The 20,105-nt window shown below is 41.1% G+C and overlaps 1 protein-coding gene across 3 annotated transcripts in view; it reads left to right on the top strand.

Moving 5' to 3' along the window:
* Positions 1-20,105, top strand: part of pkn1b (protein kinase N1b) — an 87,174-nt gene that overhangs the window by 18,220 nt on the left and 48,849 nt on the right. The window contains exon 1 of one of the 3 annotated variants that reach the window (XM_038290406.1): positions 16,311-16,502. The exons of 1 other annotated variant lie outside the window; for it this stretch is intronic. In XM_038290406.1, coding sequence (XP_038146334.1) covers positions 16,434-16,502 — 69 coding nt within the window. In that variant the 5' untranslated portion in view covers positions 16,311-16,433. Of the gene's footprint in view, positions 1-16,310; positions 16,503-19,433; positions 19,731-20,105 lie in introns of those variants that run through there. One more of the 3 variants, XM_038290405.1, reaches the window with a different exon arrangement.

The raw sequence follows: 20,105 nt of genomic DNA, 5'->3' as shown, positions 1-20,105 counted from the left end.
GGATAAGTTTAAAGAAAATGGATGGTTGAACATAGTCCGCTCTCCCAGATTCTATCAAATCAGTATTGATACCCTCAGGGGCGGATTTAGGAAATTTGGGGCCCTAGGCAAAGACAGGCAGGGGGCCCCCTGAGAAGAAAACCCATAAAACAGACCCATTCTACAGATAGAGAAATGTTAATAGAATAGACATCTATTATTTGTTCTAGGTTTTGTCCCTCTCTCCTTGTCCCTTTTTCCTCTCTATTTATCAGCGTTCTGATGGCATTTTAGCCAAAGGATTTTTATCAAAAACATAATTAATGTGCACAAATAAGGATTAGTTGTATTAACCATACATGGAAACAGAGTTTTATGGGGCCCCCAGGAACTTGGGGCCCTAGGCAACTGCCTAGTATTGCCTAATGGTAAATCCCCCCCTGGAGACCCTGCTGGTGGATGTTCTTGACAGAAAGACGGAGTTGCTTAATCATATTCTGCTTAAGGCCCCATAAGATCTTGTCCGAGTCCTGGTTTAAAAGTAAATTATTTTTAAAAAGTGACCTAAAATTGACTGTCAATAAATGTTCTACAAAATTGATATATTTCTTTGATTTGTACTGTCTGTTTAGATTTATGTGATATTTTTTGCACAAAATATATAAGTGAATATTGTAACAGTTATGTTTTCAACTGTAAGCATTAAATTGATAAATGTTATTCAAATTTTTTTGGCTTTATCCTTTCCAACAAAAAAAAAAGGCGTCGCGCAGGTAGCTCCCTTTCCTTATGAGCCGTCCCCACCAACTTTCAACACAAAGTTACACCCTTGTGTGAAAGTATAAATTGATCAATACTACACTCAGTATAAAAATTAGAAATTTCTTTTACATACTTTATTAAAGGCATATAGAAGATGTATAACCCTCCTGGCCACTAGGTGGCACACTCAAACTCGCCTGCTCTCCTTTTGCACTTTTTGCCGGCAAAAGCAATAAAGAAATTATAGTTTATACAGTGCATGTAGCATAAAGAGGAACAATAATAATAACACACACTAACCTGGTATAATGCCGAATGTCGTCGTCTGAGCATTTAAAACGTTCCAGACAGAAACGGGTCCGCAGTTGCAGCCGCTGAACTTCATGCTGCAACATCTGAACTTGTTTTTGCAGGGCCTCGTTTTGCATCACTAGCTCGTTGATCCTAACTCCACTTGCAGGTGAAACACAGTAATCGTGTTCAGGAGCCACAAACACCATCTCCGAACAGTCCACAGTCGGCGCTGCAGCAGCGGGGCTTGTCGCCTCTTCCTCCCTGGGTCTACGTTCCCACACACTGGGTCTTGGCACGGGCAAAGAGTAGTTATTCCATTCAAATAAAATGGGAATAGCACCCTTTTTTAAGCACCTCTTTCTCCTTGGTGTCTCTAACAGATCATCAGGCAGGAAATGTCGACTGCATACCCGTGTCTCTCTACGGGGACTGAAATCTTGCCTCCGAATTTTGGTTAGCCACTGCTGGCGCACTACAATATCCACAGGGAAGCGATGAAAACTTACTTTACTGTTGTACCGTGATGAACATGTACATCTAGGCACACAGCAGTGCAGTGACGATCCACTAACCAACTGGTAACAGGGTTTCTTCCTCTGGACTCCAGACAAACTCATTTCTCTTCTCTCCTGACAACAACAATGCTATTTCCACCGGAAGTGAATGCCATCACCACGCTAACCCGGAAGTTAGCGAGCGCCATATTGTGCACATAGCCTATTATCTGGTGGGCTAATGTTAATGCTAACCAAACCAAGCTGTCATTATCTGATCCGTACTCAATTTTACCTTATTAAATAGACCTAAATAAGGTTTTTCACTATAATGTGTTAAAGGTAAATAATTTATTTCCTGAGAAAATAAATGCCTTAAAATCCTTTCTGTTTTATCAGTGGTCTGTGCTCCATCTGTACCAGAAATGGGATCCTATACTACTTCTGTCAGCTCACTCATTCAGCTATGTATTTGAACATACAGGTGCTGGTCATAAAATTAGAATATCATGAAAAAGTAGATTGATTTCAGTAATTCCATTTAAAAAGTGAAACTTGTATATTATATTCATACATTACATACAAACTCATATATTTCAGATGTTTATTTTGTTTAATTTTGATGATTACAAATGACAACAAATGAAAATCTCAAATTCATCATATCAGAAAATTCGAATATTGTGAAAAGGTTCAAAATTGATGGCCCCTGGTGCCACACTCTAATCAGCTAATTAACTCAAACCACCTGCAAAAGCCTTTAAATGGTCTTTCAGTCTAGTTCTATAGGCTACACAATCATGGGGAAGACTGCTGACTTGACAGTTGTCCAAAAGACGACCATCGACACCTTGCACAAGGAGGGCAAGACACAAAAGGTCATCGCTAAAGAGGCTGGCTGTTCACAGAGCTCAGTGTCCAAGCACATTAATAGAGAGGCGAAGGGAAGGAAAAGATGTGGTCGAAAAAAGTGTACAAGCAAGAGAGATAACCGCACCCTGGAGAGGATTGTGAAACAAAACCCATTCAAAAATGTGGGGGAGATTCACAAAGAGTGGACTGCAGCTGGAGTGAGTGCTTCAAGAACCACCACACACAGACGTATGAAAGACATGGGTTTCTGCTGTCGCATTCCTTGTGTCAAGCCACTCTTGAACCACAGACAGCGTCAGAAGCGTCTTGCCTGGGCTAAAGAGAAACAGGACTGGACTGCTGGTGAGTGGTCCAAAGTCATGTTCTCTGATGAAAGTAAATTTTGCATTTCCTTTGGAAATCAAGGTCCCAGAGTCTGGAGGAAAAGAAGAGAGGCACTTCATCCACGTTGCTTGAAGTCCAGTGTAAAGTTTCCACAGTCAGTGATGGTTTGGGGTGCCATGTCATCTGCTGGTGTTGGTCCATTGTGTTTTCTGAGGTCCAGGGTCAACGCAGCCACATACCAGGAAGTTTTAGAGCACTTCATGCTTCCTGCAGCTGACCAACTTTTTGGAGATGCAGATTTCATTTTCCAACAGGACTTGGCACCTGCACACAGTGCCAAAGCTACCAGTACCTGGTTGAAGGACCATGGTATCCCTGTTCTTAATTGGCCAGCAAACTCTCCTGACCTTAACCCCATAGAAAATCTATGGGGTATTGTGAAGAAGAAGATGCAATACACCAGACCCAACAATTCAGAAGAGCTAAAAGCCACTATTAGAGCAACCTGGGCTATCATAACACCTGAGCAGTGCCACAGACTGATCGACTCCATGCCACGCCGCATTGCTGCAGTAATACAGGCCAAAGGAGGCCCAACTAAATACTGAGTGCTGTACATGCTCATACTTTTCATGTTCATACTTTTCAGTTGGCCAACATTTCTATAAATCCTTTGTTTTTATTGGTCTTCAGTAATATTCTAATTTTCTGATATGATGAATTTGAGATTTTCATTTGTTGTCATTTGTAATCATCAAAATTAAACAAAATAAACATCTGAAATATATGAGTTTGTATGTAATGTATGAATATAATATACAAGTTTCACTTTTTAAATGGAATTACTGAAATCAATCTACTTTTTCATGATATTCTAATTTTATGACCAGCACCTGTAAGTCTTTTTGGGTTTTATTTTTTCCTTTCATGTGAACCTTATGGTATATAGTGTGTAACCTAAGGAAATAAACAACCAATTTAAAAAAGCTAAACCTGCTTTAATCATATTTTGCCAGACTACTCTGAGCATGCCTGATGATGATTTCAAAGAAGCAGTTTAACTGAGAAAATGTAAAAAGCATCAAATTATCTCAGAAAAGTCATAAAAAAAAACTTTTTCAAAGATGTGTATTAGCATTCTTTAGCTATAAGTACTTTAAGTACCATAAATACATTATTTATGGCGACCTGTCCAGGGTGTACCCTGCCTCTCGCCCATTGACAGCTGGAGATAGGCACCAGCACCCCTCATGACCCCAGCTGGGATAAGTGTGACAAAAAATGGATGGATGGATGGCGACCTGGATGAATATCTGCTTTCACGTGAGCTGATGGTACAGATCGTGCTGCCTGTACGGATCGAGTAGTGACACAAGCATTGACTTGCTAGTTTAAGAATATAAGCTAATCTCTGCCTACTTTTGCTTTCTTAAAAAAAAGATTTTGAATCAAAATGTACTTATAAATGAACTATTTAGGCATTTTGATGTTATTTTTGTGTAAAACATTTTACTTCTGTATATAAAACACACACTGGAAGTGACCTAATGAAGGCAAGTTTACTTAGCTTAATGCTAATTCAGACAGGAAAGAGACTTTAAATGTTTACAGCTACACATATGATGGACCAAAACCATATAATTAGGATGTTGCTCGCCCAGGAGAGCAGAGAGAGACTGCACTGGAAAATTTTTTCTTAAGATAAGTGCATTTGTTTTGGATTGAGGAGATAAAAGAGACATTTTGCCAATGGAACAAGACAATTTACACTTAAAGTAAGAAAACACAATTGCATTGTCTTATTCCAAGTGCATATTATCTAATTATCTTATTTTAAGGGTAAAAATACTCATTCCATTGGCAAACTATCTCATTTACCAACTCAAATTAAGGATAAATACACTTAATTTAAGACATTTTTACTTATTTCAAGATCAGTTTTCCAGTGTGGGGAAAATTAACTGCCAAAGGGGAAAAATTGAGTGAGAAATACCAACTGCTGCTTTTACTGCCCTGCCAGAGAGAATAAATGCCATTTTCTTCCCTTTATTCAAAGTTCCTCCAGCCTTCATATTGATTCCAATCAGCCACCCAGCAGGTGCTTGCAGGGTCTCCTGTTTGCTGAGCCGATTTTCATCAGGACTGAAACACCACTGGTATCCCAGTCTCTCTGAAGAAAGTTTCATTCATTTCAGCATCATTCAGCAGAGTTTATGGAGCTCCTACAAACGCAATGTTTGATCATGCTTATGATCAATAAACACAATATCAAACCTAGCAAACTCGATTATAGGTTCACTCTACGAGATAACTATCCTCTCTCTACATAGAGCTAAAGCAGCTCTGTTAATTTGTAAATAAAAAATTAAAAAACAGTTACGTCCAAGAAATGTCACGTTGATTGGTAAATTTACTTTGTAATGGTGGCCAAAGCACTTTAAAACATCAATAAACTTTTCAAATATGACAAATTAAGACTTAGTTTGTGTTTTGTTAAAAATGTAACCTGCAAATAGTTTTTTTAACATTGCCACCAAAGCTTAAAGGTTAAACAATCCTCAAACTTTTTCGATTTTTTTTTTTCATTTTTATTCAATAAGTCATTTCTCAGCTCCATCATGGAGGTTTTGGCATCTGGTCTTTTGGACCTGTAAAAATGTATAATAATTATTTATATACTGTATCAGGGCTTGATGTTAACCATTGCCCTATCGCCCGGGGCAAGTAGTTTTTATTGTTGGGAATTTCACTGCATTTGCCCGCCGGGCAAGTGCAATGATTGCAAAAAAAAATTATTTATCACTCAAAATAACTTTAAAATCACCGACATTCGATGAAAACGACCCACAAGCGTTGCTGGCGCCATTTTTGTTGTTTTGTACACATTCTCGCGTGATTTTCCGCCAGATGGCGTGATTTTTGTCCCCCTAGCAGTAATTTTGATGTAGTTACCAAAACGACAAATGGCTGCATTTATTTTGTCAGGGAAAACTAATCCTGAGTCAGTTAAAAGTCAGGGAATTCTGAAATTATGTAAGACTATGGAAACCCTGTATAAAATAACTATGTATAATGATTCTCTAGAAAAGTCACATTATATTAATAGTATTATCTTGTATAAACATACCGTGACTCTAAAATAAAAGTTATTCATTTGTGACATTGACTTCTGTCTTCTGATTTATCTTAAGTTTTTAACCTTAAGATACCTCCAAGCACACAACAGTTTAAAGCAAAGTTTAGTTTGAAAAGAATTAGATTAGATTAGATTAGATTAGATGCGCTTTATTGATCTCACAGCGGAGAAATTCGCGTGTCACATATTGGCATAATAATAAAAGAAGGTGCAAACAAGGAGGAAAAAGGTGCATTAAGAATAAACAATATATATACAGTATATCAGTATAAATAGGATTAAGGTTTAAATGTGCAGGAAGGATTGAAAAGCATGTTAACACGGTAATGTAGGCTTGAGTTCATTATCTGACGCATGCATATACACACCAGGAACATGGAAACTTAAAAAATACTGAATTACAAAAAACATTTAAAAAACAAACATGTTTCATTGATATATATACAAAAATGAATATTAGGAACTATATTTATCAAACATTAAACTGGGCAAGTAAAAATTGTTTTTGGGCAAATGAAATGTGAAAGTCACTTGCCCTTTGGGCAAGTGGTAAAAATCCTTGACGTCAACCCCTGTTGTTGGAGGAGGAGTGGCGGCCTAGTAGTTAGGGCATAGAGCTTAGAATCCTGAGGTTCTGAGTTCAAGCCCCACTCCCACAGACTGCCACTCTGGGTCCCTGAGCAAACACCCTTAACCCCACACCGCTCCCCGGGCGCCGCACAATGGCAGCCCACTGCTCCCAAAGAGATGGGTTAAATACAGATAATTTATTTCATTGCTCTGTACTTGTGACTGTGTAATGACAAAGCTGGAAAAAAAAGTTAAAATGTGGCTTTTATTTGTGTCACTTTGACGTTCTGTAGATGCACTATTATGTTTTTTAAATAATAATTTTGATTAAAAAAGTATCTAGTTCATAGTATGTAGCTATGACTTTTAATATTTTTTTCCTTTAGCCTTATTTTGTTTTTAATCCAAGCAAGCAGCTCCCATTGAAACAGTCATGAAGTACTGCTTGAACATTTTGCATTTAAGTCCAATCAAATATATCATTTGGAGTTAATCTGTCACTTGTTTCTTTCTCTAAAAGCTATTTCCGTCTTCACATGCCTGAAAGAAGCAGATGAAGTTTGTATACGACAGAGCTTTTCTCATTGAGGCTTTATGCTGTCTTACTCCTCGGACTCCACAACAAAGCGCCCGTTTGTTGCAGGAGATCACAATGGACAAAGCTGGGAACACAAACATGCGGCTGCTTACTGAGGCCGCCTGAGAAGATGGAGTCCATCACAAAAGAGACCATTCATGTCCAGCTGTGGAGCAGGACGCTGGGCGCCACGTGTTCGCACTGAAGCGGCAGACAGATGTTCGCTCTGAGTCTCAAAAACCTCTTTCTAAACCAAACCTTTGACACCCTTCTGACTGGGATCGTGTGACGTCTTTCTTTGGGGCAGAGCGGCACGTTGTAAAACAGCAGAAGGAGATGTGGCGTCAGAATTTATCTGGAATATGAGGGATTTAGGAGATTAACAGGCAGCAGGCACACATACCAAGGTAGATTGTGTAAACTGTTAACTCATTCACTGAGAGGATGGTTTTATCACAATAATGGATGAAAAAGATGTCCTTTTTTCCATCTTTTTCCTGTCTTAGAGTGAGGTTGCTGAGAAAGTACTCAACATTGATGCACTTATTAACACTGCATTAGCCAAGTTCTCTCACTTCAGGGTCTATTAGTCCGTAATGTTCATTTACATTTTCTATTGAGATTCAAGGATATAGTAACACTGTTCATAGGGTTTTTCACATCTCTTCTATTGCAACCTTATAATTTAGTCTATTATGTTTGGATTAGATGCCGTAGACCAAAAAAGTAAATGGTAGCCCACATTCAATATAAAATCCAGTGCACCCAGCTGCCTTAGAAACGAACCAAAATGGTCAAATGTGTGTAAAGCTGGACAATATGGCCAAAACTTAGATTGATTGATTGACTTTATTGATCTCACAGTAGAGAAATTTACTCGTTACAACAGCTTAAATAGTCAAAGGAGAAGAAAATGCCAAAAGAAGAAAAAAGTGCATAGGATATATACAGTGCATCCACATAGGACATTTTTCTTTATTTTTATAGTAGGATCATTATACAGGGTTATTGCACAAGGTGTTTACATCAATATATATATATACTTATTGCAGTGGTTGTCAGATTTAGAGAAAGGTTATTGCACAGGGTATCAAAGAGTAATTGAACACTATACATTGCACAAGTTGTGGCCGTTGTAGTGTCGCATTGGGGAGTCCGGTTGCAGCAGGGATAAATGAAATGCTCCTTTTTAAAAGTATTTCACTAAAGGAGCTGCTTAGCTCCTCTACGAGCTGGTACAGAGGGTGGAAGGTGTTGTCCATGATGGATGTAAGCTTGGAAAGCATCCTCTTCTCAGCCACTTCCTCCACTGTGTCCAGAGAGCAGCCTAGGACAGAACTGGCATTTCTCACCGGTATGTCAGTCTCTTTCTGTCCCACTCCCAGGGGCCCAGCAAACGACAGCGTAGAGGAGGGCTAATGCCACCGCAGAGTCAGAGATGGTTTTGCTCACTCCAAAGGACCTCAGCCTCCTCAGGAGGTGGAGGCGCCTCTGGCAATTCTTATACAGGGTGTATGTGTTTTTGAGTCCAGTCCAGTTTGTTACCCAGGTATTTGAAACTCTCCACAGTTTCTATGTCCTGCCCCTAGATGTTCATGGGGGAGTGAGGTAGGGGTCTTCTTCTGAAGTTGATCACCATCTCTTTGGTCTTACTGGTGTTAAGACGCAGGTGGTTCTTCTCACACCAGTCCACAAAGTTCATATTGACCAATTGGTAGTCCAGCTCATGTGTTTCCCCTTAGAAACACAGCCTAAAATGGCCGAGTGAACAGAGAAGTCCTGGAGATGGAAGCTGTCAGTGTTGTAGGTGAAGTCCAAGGTGTAAAATGTGAAGAGGAAGGGAGACAGAAAGGTGCCCTGGGGGGCCCCGGTACTGCAGACTGCCAACTCTTGACTGACAGCCGTGCAACCGTATGTACTGAGGGCGTTCAGTGAGGGAGTTGATTGTCCAGTCAGCTAGATGTTTGTCCACTCCAGCGCCCTCCAGCTTCCCCCTCAGCAGCTCTGGGCTGATGGTGTTGAAATCGCTGGAAAAGTCAAAGAACATGACTCTAACTGCGCTCCCGTTGGTCTCCAGGTGGGTCCAGAGTGGGGCTTACAACAGTGCGCAGATGGGCTATGATGGCCAGGTCTTCATCAGGGGGGAGGTTAGGGTGACTGTTGAGCCAGTTTCTTGGCATGCAGCATTTTGGGAACCGGTACCACACAGGAGGTCTTACAGAGAGTGTGGACCAGCCCCAGGCTGAGGCTCAGGTTGTAGATACATTTCCTAATTCCAGACAGTAAAATCTAATTATAGTATTAGAAAGAAAAAAGGTGACACTAAACTTGCCAAGAAGGCCCACAAAAAAGCGATTTATAAAGTTATGACAGTTATTTTAACATTTTTATAAAACTCCTCTAAGATATCATTTTGAAATAAAAACAGAAAACTAAAAATCCAGAACATCAGTAATTATAGTGTCGTGGAGGAGTGAAGATGACGACAAAAAGCAGGCAGGTTTAAACAGTTCTTTACTCCAACTGAGAGCAACTGTACAGAAAACCCATATATATACTCATCCGAACAAACATTACTACAACCTCTCCACTGAGTTACAGTGGAGCCCCCTAGTGGTCCGCCACAGTGTCATAATTCTGCCTTTCTGGACTTTTTGGTTCAGTTGAATTTTTTTTGTTTTGGCTTTCAGTTACACTTAAATTTATGTAGTTCAGTGTCATTAGTTTAATTACCATTTGATGTCATCCAACTTATTTTCTAGTTATATCTTAGCACAATTTTGCCTTTCTTGTGTACTCTCTGTTGTCCCCTTGTGTCAGTCTCCTGCTGCTAGCTCCCTTCTAGATCCTTCTGTCCACACCTGCTCCCAATCAGTTGATTACTCCCTTCATTGTGCTGTTTGACATTTATACTCCTCTGCAGTTACTGTATTCTGGGTTCTCTTCATTCCTTTAGTTATTTCTCCCTAGTTTGTGGTTCCTGAGGACGGAAATTTTGCAAGAGATCATCTCAGCTAACCTTGACTTATAGACTGTAATATTTGTTGAAATATAAATAAAAAGTGTTTAAAAGTCAAATAATTGATATTAATTTAAATTGAATCGCTATTGTCCCAGCTGTAACTGGGTGTAATATAATTTGTAGAGAACATTAACAAAGTGCAGACAAGTAAAGGAATAAAACTGAGGAAGTTAAAAACTGCTTTAAGTTAGCCCCAAAACTTTTTCTTTTTATCTACCAAGCGATCAACTTAAAACTATTACTATTAACTGAGGGCGATATTTTTTGCCCTTTGGGGCCGACTTTCTGGTCGTGCGAGATTTTTTCGACTGGGCATTGTGTAGATAACAGGGGGTAGTGAGGGGCCATCAGCCTCTCACGACCACCTCCTGATCAGGAATCGTGAGGTTGGGAGAAAATCAAACATGTTTGAAGTTCAGTCGGCCCTTGTCAGGTGGTGGTGCGCAAAACGCTCGGTACGCAAACAAGGATTCTTCTTCTTCTTCCTTTCAGATGAACACATAGAAGCATGGAGGGGGTGTGAGTGAAACAGAGTTCTTTCTGTATAATTGACAGACCGTAGTAGCCACGTTTGCTCAGCCATGTCTTTGTACAAATACATCGCCTTTTCTTTTTAGGGCTTTTTTTCTCTAATTGCCAATGCAGTGTGGTTCACTCTATGAGTTTCATATTTCTCTTCTACTCGTTTGGCTTCCGGATAAACGAGTCCCGAGTAGCGCCATCTCACTGCGGAGCTGACTCCAACATGGTTTTTACACGTACAGTGAGCAGGTAGATTGCATCAGAGCGTCGTGCCACACAGTGTGAGAACATACATCATGAGCTGTGAACTCACACTGTCCGACGAAAGATTGCATCAGAGCGTCGTGCCGGAAGGTGTGAGAAACCCTAAACCCTGCGGTTTCATCATACAGTGTGAGCTGTGGCTGCGTGCAACGATGGAAAAAATCGTGCAGTGTATGCCCGGCTTAAAGAGACAAACCAAAGAGAGAGGCTTTAATTAAAGAACCCATGAAGCCCAGTGTTAAATGGTAAAATGGTAAATGGCATGTACTTATATAGCGCCTTTATTCAAGTTAGGAGACTTGACCAAAGCGCTTTACACTACATTCATTCACCCATTCACACACACACTCACACACTGATGGGGGCAAGCTACATCCAACGCCACTGTCTAGCTGTGGAAGAGCAAGAAAAAATCCACAGCTAAGATGAGGTGAGGTAAGATGAGTCCACAGATTCCCTTTTGGTTGAGTACTGTACAAACGTAGCTTTAGTGGAGCTGTTGAATGAAAGGCATACAAAGTGTCCTATTCGCAGTTTACTATTAGTTATATAGAGGGAAATTCAGCCTGTACATAAAGTTCTACAAATGGATACCAGACATCAGTCTGAACACAGTATCTCCACCATGAGTCATGGTAATGGCACCGTCATGCTGGGTGGATGTTTTCCTTCAACAAAAAAGAGGGAAGGTGGTCAGAGTTTGAATCCTGGCTAATCTTGGAAATAAATAGGGCTGTTAGAAGCAGAGAATGACTGGAGACAGAGGTGGAGGTTCACCTTCAGGCAAGACAATGACCAGAAATACATTCAGAGCTACAGTGGAAATACATTCAACGGCTTGGGCGATGTACCCCCAACAGTAGTTGCTGCAGTAGTTGCAATAAAATGGACTGTATGAGCAGGACTGAAGGTTAAACAAGAAAACAATTGAGGTGTTTCCCCTGAGTCCAAACTGCTGCTTTTGCAGAGGTTTAAAGAAAATTTGTAAATTTTTTATTTTACCCCAGTATTTTATAGAGTAAACATGGGGAGATGGTTTGCTGTTCAGCATTGGAGCTAACCCACCTACAGTATAGAAGCCCATCCTCCCAAAGTGTAGTTTGAGCTGCTCTGTTGACATAATGAACGGCAGCATTTCTTCCTGTTGGTGCTCCCCACCCGAAGCTCAGGCTGCCTCTAAATGCTGTTTTATTCATTACCTGCCTGTTTCTCTGCATTAGGCTGCTGTGTTTGTGGGAGTCACATGAAGAAGCGTGTTAGTGATCAACATTCAAACTCTTCCTCCCCTTAATGTATTATTTATGCTTGCTCTGTAGTAGCTGTCACTTTTCTTCATGAGACGTCTGCCTATCTGAGTTTGGGTGCAGAGATTATCTGACCCCTCCCACCACTTGCCATCATCAACCTCCAAACAAATCCCCTCACCCCTCTTAACCCAAATCCGTGAAGAAGGTTGTGTCCAGACATCCACATTTGAGGATGAATTAAAGTCCCATTTTATTTGTTCAGTAACAACAGCCAGTAAGAACAAGGGAAATGCCCTCTGCAGACCTTTAAAACATAATTCCCTTTAAGTTTTAATATCCTCCTGGTAATAAAGCAGTTTTATGACATGTCTACAAAACTCTAATTCCACTCGCACATCTCTATGCAGCAACCAGCTCAGCATGCATTTATCATATTGTTTGTACATCTCGCAAGATTATAATCTCTAATATATTTTCTTGCTTTTTTCATAAACTAAAACTGATAATAATATTAATTTATTACACAAAAGTAAAGGTTTTAACACATTCCTTGTATTGTTTTGAATTAAGGCCTACAGATGTAGTAAACCTGAAGTTAGGTATTTAAAGAATGTAAAAAATGATGGTTTAAAAAGTAACGACAGGCCTCCAGAAGCCCCACCTACTCTTATAAAGGAGGCAGAGGCTCCTTATTTATAAATTGCTACATCAGAACAGTACAGCATTTCATTTTGGCTTTGGTCTTTGTGATGTATAATGAAGCCCAGGTTGCTTTGACAGCATCCTTCAGGGTCATCTGTATTGCACAAATGTCTGTTCTTCCTCTGGACAAAAGCCTTCAATCGTTTATGGCAGGGGTCTCCACCCCCAAACCTCGACAGCTACTGTCCTGAAGCTTTTTAGATACATCCCTGCTTTGACACAATTGGCTCATATGATTGAATTATCTCTTCAGGATTTTATTAAGTTTGGTATTTCTCTGATTCAAGTGTGTTTGAGCAGAGATGACTCTAAAGGCAAGGCAAGGTAAGTTGCCTCCTACGACTGGTCAGACCCGGTTGCTGGTTAGTTAAAGGAAAACGCCGTTTGTTTTACATTTGGCCCTTGATTTTCATATTACATCATGTTTTACTCACCCATATGAGTTTTGCGTAATTTGGAGCTGTTCTGAAGATATTAGGTTAGGTTATATCCAAGTAACGTCTTCCTATGGGCAAACGACTTGAAAGCACAAACTAAACTGTTCATAATTTATCATTTATGGTATGCCAGCATTCATAACATGTACAGTAGGCGAATCACTGTCCCCCAGACATCCGTGGTTATATATATTTTTTTTTATCTTTTAAAAATGAAGCGGCGCGTGTATGACTTTGAAGCAACAATCTCATTTGTTTACTCTATAGACTTGGTAAGGTGCTGCAGACATTGTCTGTTAGAGGAATGCGACATTGGTATATTAGGACACAAACCATGATGTGACTCATCTCATGTTTGCAGAGAACATCACTCTTTGGGCTGTTAATGGTCCAGAGGGTAACAATCATCCACTGTTTTCCACTTGGAGATTTGGTCATGGGGTAGTAACAGGTCCAGAAGGGAAACCTAGTCGTTTATTCCACAGCACTCTTTGGATTATTATGGGAAGTGCCAAGGTTCCCAGACAAGAAAAAGAATAAGGTCCCTCCAGGATGTTATGGATCTATTATGGATACTAATGAGATTTCATCTCAATGGGATCAACCCAGCAGGCTTCCTGATCAGAAACCCAAACCACCTCAACTGACCCTTCTGATAGCGACAGAGAATCTTTTACAGTATTGTCTGCTCTACAAGGCCTTATGACTTTTAACAAGAGAAATACAGTATCCCGACTACAAATAGTTTGACGGGCTACATTATTTTAAGTCTGAATATGTTAATTAGAGAAAATTGACAAATGTGGTGATCTATCACATTACTGAGTTTATGAAGCCACTTTCTACCAAACTATAATAGGATATTATCCTTCTGTATGAAATCCAGAGCATTCCTTAATGGAATTCATCCTCAATGGTCAAATTACCAGGAAAACAACTAAGAATAAGGCCATTGACTTGGTATCATAGCAAGAGAGCTAGTCCGGAAAGAGAGGCTGCAAAACCTTAGCAAAATCTGTAGGATTAAGAATGACCAACTGCTTTCCTGACTTGTAGAAACATCGACCATTAGACAGGGGTGTCCTCTGCAATATATAGGAGAAGACTTGGTCAAAGACAGTGTAGTACAAACCGGAACCCTTGATTTCTTGAGCCTAGTCAAATAAAGGCCAAAATCTAGAATGATTAATTGGTGGCAAAGTCTGTGTCTACCTTTAGTTACCAGCCACAGACTGAAGAGATTAGATTGTTGGGTATGTTTTAGAGACAGATCGGGCATACTGCAATATATTCTCTTTTCAGTTTAACAAATGTTACAGTAGAAAGTTTAATTCTAACACCTATTTAACCTTTGTCCCCGTTCTCCTTCACATCGAGATGAGATATTTGAGAAGGTTCGGACATCTCTACCTGGTGCCCATTGGACACCTCAGGTAGGTGTCCCATGAACATCCCACCAGGAGGAGACCATGTCACACTGGAGGGAGTAATGTATTTATCTCGTCTGACCCTGAAACATCCTCAGGCTCCCACCAGAAGAGCTCAGGGAGGTGTCTGCAGAGAGGGAATTCTGGCAGTCTTTGCTGAGACTGTTGCCCCCATAACCTGGTCGCGGATACACTGAGACAACTTGTGCCTTTATTTGATTGTTGGTGTTTTCTGTATATTTAAAGGGTACTAACTTTTCTTAAAAGGGAACTGGATGAAGTGGTGGGCAATATATAGGAAATCCAAAAGCTAGAACATGGACCAGTCAATTGCCTGAGTATGAAACCACATAGTTACCCCATATTTTGGCATTTAAAGGTTTTTGTAAAGGGGACACAACTGCTTTTTAGGGAACAAGAAAGACACATTCCTCTCTCCACTGTACTTACCTAATTTCATAGGTTTTAAACCTTTTTTCCCCCCACTAAGGGAATCTAAACTTAATTAATAATGCCTGCTCATTAAAAATGCATGATCGTGGAAAGATATAATATAATTGAACTTTATTGTATTAAACAGTCACAAATACAATGCAATGAAATTCACTCTTTGCATTTAACCTATCCCCTTGGGGATCAGTGGGCTGCCATTGTGCGGCTCCCGGGGAGCTGTGTAGGGTTAAGGGTCTTGCTCAGGAACCCAGAGTTGCAGTCTGTGGAAGGGGGGCTTGACCTCTGGGACCCAAGTGCAATGCCCTAACCACTAGGCCACCCCCAAGAAGATATGCATTTAAAGCCACTTGTAGTCACTCCTATCTGTCTGTTTTAAAGAATACTGTGCATAGCTTCTACAAAAGTCCTGATGATTTTCACAAATTATGAAAATCATCAAGACCGCCTACATAAAACTTAGACAGAAAATTACATTTTCTTCCATCCTTCAATTTTTTATCTTTGGTACCTCCTTGCCTCTTAGGGCAAGTTTGAGGTTTGAGACAAGACATTCCCTTCAAGGAATCTGTCTTATGGTTAATGGCTTAATTTGGGTTGAGGAACTACCTAGGGCCCAGAGTAGGGAAATTCTTTTGGGTCTGTCTATCAAGTTTCTATTTCCCCCATGATCAACATGCTCCTTGGGGAGCAGTGGCCTGCCATCAGAGAGCCAGAGTAGCAGTCTCTGGGAATGGATTTTGAACTCACAACCTCAGGATTCCAAGCCCTATGCCCTAACCACTAAGCTGCCACTCCCCTCCCACTCCTAAGAGGTCTTGCATTTGAATCTCAACCTACTTCAGGGCTCAAAGATATAAGGTCTTTTCTGTTTGTTCCCTGTGGGTCATGGCTGTCTAAGCGGCAGACAAAAAATGAAACCAAACAAAATTTACCATCATATTTTGACTTTAAGGGCCATAGTCTTGAATGTTTTTAAGCATCAGGTTTGAGTTTAACAGCATTTGAAACTTTAAATTGTTAGATCTGAACATTTAAGCATGCCTAATTAAAGGAGAAGTATTTTATCTGATATGAAAACTGTCAGATATTTGCATGGTTTGATTAGCTAATAAACAGGTAACATCTGTTAGACTGTAACTTTAAGAGCAGAGACTCTAAACTGATGTGATCTTAGTTCCTGGTACTGTGGTCAGCACACTTTTTAGCTTCTGCCTCCATTTCCCTTTGTGACTACGGGCATCACGACAGCTCTAGGACAGTTAGAGAGGTTGAACTATCTAGTGTGAGTGTTGTGGTGGTGATAAGGGGAGCTGAGATGTTTGTGTAAGGAGTGAGGGGCAGTATGGATGCATGGGGGCTGCTATCTCTGCAGCCACCAGTCCAAGGTACACAGCAGGCTGCAGGAGTCCCAGCTGCACGGTAAGGATGTTAATTTAATACCTGCTGATACACTATATTGCCAAAAGTATTTGCTCACCTGCCTTGACTCACATATGAGCTTAAGTGACATCCCGTTCCTAATCCATAGGGTTCAATATGACGTCGGTCCACCCTTTGCAGCTAGAACAGCTTCAACTCTTCTGGGAAGGCTGTCCACAAGGTTTAGGAGTGTGTTTATGGGAATTTTTGACCATTCTTCCAGAAGCGCATTTGTGAGGTCGCACACTGATGTTGGACGAGAAGGCCTGGCTCTCAGTCTCCGCTCTAATTCATCCCAAAGGTGTTCTATCGGGTTGAGGTCAGGACTCTGTGCAGGCCAGTCAAGTTCATCCACACCAGACTCTGTCATCCATGTCTTTATGGACCTTGCTTTGTGCACTGGTGCACAGTCATGTTGGAAGAGGAAGGGGCCAGCTCCAAACTGTTCCCACAAAGTTGGGAGCATGGAATTGTCCAAAATGTCTTGGTATGCTGAAGCATTCAGAGTTCCTTTCACTGGAACTAAGGGGCCAAGCCCAGCTCCTGAAAAACAACCCCACACCATAATCCCCCCTCCACCAAACTTTACACTTGGCACAATGCAGTCAGACAAGTACCGTTCTCCTGGCAACCGCCAAACCCAGACCCGTCCATCAGATTGCCAGATGGAGAAGCGCGATTCGTCACTCCAGAGAACGCGTCTCCACTGCTCTAGAGTCCAGTGGCGGCGTGCTTTACACCACCGCATCCGACGCTTTGCATTGCACTTGGTGATGTATGGCTTGGATGCAGCTGCTCGACCATGGAAACCCATTCCATGAAGCTCTCTGCGCACTGTTCTTGAGCTAATCTGAAGGCCACATGAAGTTTGGAGGTCTGTAGTGATTGACTCTGCAGAAAGTTGGCGACCTCTTCGCACTATGCGCGTCAGCATCCGCTGACCCCGCTCCGTCAGTTTACGTGGCCTACCACTTCGTGGCTGAGTTGCTGTCGTTCCCAAACACTTCCATTTTCTTATAATACAGCTGACAGTTGACTGTGGAATATTTAGGAGCGAGGAAATTTCACGACTGGATTTGTTGCACAGGTGGCATCCTATCACAGTTCCACGCTGGAATTCACTGAGCTCCTGAGAGCGACCCATTCTTTCACAAATGTTTGTAAAAACAGTCTGCATGCCTAGGTGCTTGAATTTATACACCTGTGGCCATGGAAGTGATTGGAACACCTGATTCCAATAATTTGGATGGGTGAGCAAATACTTTTGGCAATATAGTGTATATCTGCGGCAAGGAGTGTTGATCTGAGAGATCCAGTAGATAAAATGCCCGAGGCACTGTCTGTGTTTTGAGTATGTTGGCTCAACTTCATATGACTTCACTTCCTTTTCCCCTTATAGCAGAACAGCAACGAACTTGATGTGTTTTTTTTCCCTCTTTGTCTCACTGTGTTAGTTTGCATTATTTAATGTACAATATTCAGCGTGGGATTGAAGGGGCTGCGACCCTGCACTGCTGATTCAGATGAACCCTTGATCTGCTCGTCTCTCGCTGACAGGAAGTGGACAGAAATCAGAGAGAAAAGGCGGCCTGCAGGCCTTTAATCAGTCATTCCCTCTGTCTGCCAGTCTATGGCCATGCCCATCAGCCTTTAAGAGGTTTAGATGCCTTTGAACAGGACAGGTTTTAAAATGCTCAATAGCTGGGATGGCCGTCCACCAACCAGACTCTGGATATGTTAGTTGTTTACAGAGAATAGTATGTTTTTTTTTATGTTGATCTGAATTGCTTTTGACACTCCCAGTCGGAAGGTGGCGCCATAAAAACAGCACATTAAGAAAAAGAAAGGTCAGATCGTGAGCAAAAAGACGAAAATATATTTTCGTTCGTTTCGTTCATTACTTTGATTTGAACTATTCTTCTCATTCTGTTTTTTTTTTTTATACCAGTTATTTATATCCCAGAAGGAGGCTTTTGTAAAAAAAAATATTGATAGTTTTGTCAGATGAAATATAAGAGTTGAGTATATCACTTATTGTACATGAGTGGATTAACGTATATCGCTACTCAGCTTGAAAATATCAAGATATTATTATTAGTCCATTTAGAGCACCCCTACTGTTTTCATCGGCGCTACACGACAAAAACGAAAGCATAAGTTGGTTAATTTTCTTTAAATAATTGTTTTTGAGCAGGGAAGTACGACAATTTGCTAATAGATTAAGAAATATTTACAATAAAATTAAAAAAAACGTATTTTTATCCAAGTATCTTATTTAAAGGGGGAAAATACCCATTCTTTTTGCTAGTTATCTTATTTTTCTGCTCAAATTAGGGGAAATACACATAGTTTAAGAGGATTTGACTTACTTTCAGATCAGTTTTTGAATTGTAAAAGCATAAGGACAAAGATTTTGTCTGCAAGGTCAGGGGCCCATGTTCGTAGGCCCAGGCAGGTATGTAAAAAATGCAGCAGACGGAATAAAAGTTGTTTTGAATAAAGAAAGAAGATCATCTTTGACATTTTTGGGTTCGATTTTAATAAAACAATTGCATTTTTGCCCAAGGTTTAAACAAGGCCATAAATGGTAGAAATATTTCAATGTTGTTATTTTCATCTTGTGCCTTTTAAAGTTAAAACCTGCCGGGGTTTTGTGTCTGTTTGACTCTAAAGTACACAGGTACTGACTTGATGTAAATTATCTGTACTTCTCTGTCTCTCAAATCCAACGTCAACATGGCCCCTGATGGTCAGTGCAATACAGCCACGTTCTGTCACAACAGGCTGTCTCTCAGCTTCAGAGACTCGGTAGCAGGAAGCAGAGTGACTGTGATCTCTCTCACTTACAAAACCCAGGCGGGTGAGTGTGCACAGAGTGCACGACTCCTCGCTTTCATTCTGGCAAAGAGCAGAACAGGAAGCAGTGAAGTGGGGCGCTGTCTCTGCCGTTCTTTCTTCCTCTTCTCCATCTCAGTCCCTCGCTCCAGATTTAGCCTTGCTTTTTTTTTTTATTCATGGCGGGAAGGACATCCTGGCGTTTGAAGAAGCAGGTGTAGCACTCTAGGTTTGCCTGATTGGCGTTGCTGTCAGCGCTTACTGTGTGAGTGCGTGCACATTGAGGCCTGTGGTAGGCCAACGATGGCCAGCGAGGCCTTATTAGAGGACCTCGCACAGGATCAGCTGACTGACTTCTTGGTACCCGGCGAGCAGAATGAAGCAGAGTCTTCGGTAGGCCACTGCGGCCAGAGCGGGGGACTCACTGCAGCCACCTGCTCTGTGCCTTCTTTCCATCCGTAGCTATGGCCGTCTTTTCTGTCAGCTTCCTCGTTCACTTCCTGTCAAAACATCTGCTCTCCCACTGCAAATCGATTGTGATGTTTCATGCCTTTGATGGGTGAGCCGTCTCCTGGCTCGCTCCAGAACTTTTTTGTTGGAAAACACCAGGATTAAGTTGCATTGTGCAGGGCAGAATTGCGTCAGAGCAACAAATACTCTCCCTTCCTGTTGTTAGTGTTCTAATGCTGGCTTTGCTTAGTCTGCTGCCATGAACCGCCTGCCTGCTCACGCTGAGCTATTTCATGCCTACCTCACGACTTTAATGTG

Source organism: Cyprinodon tularosa, unplaced genomic scaffold (genome assembly GCF_016077235.1).
Source record: "Cyprinodon tularosa strain WSP-4 unplaced genomic scaffold, ASM1607723v1 ctg280, whole genome shotgun sequence".
Lineage (NCBI taxonomy): Eukaryota > Metazoa > Chordata > Actinopteri > Cyprinodontiformes > Cyprinodontidae > Cyprinodon > Cyprinodon tularosa.
The sequence above is the reverse complement of the archived record's forward strand: the minus strand, read 5'-3'. Positions and strand labels throughout refer to the sequence as shown.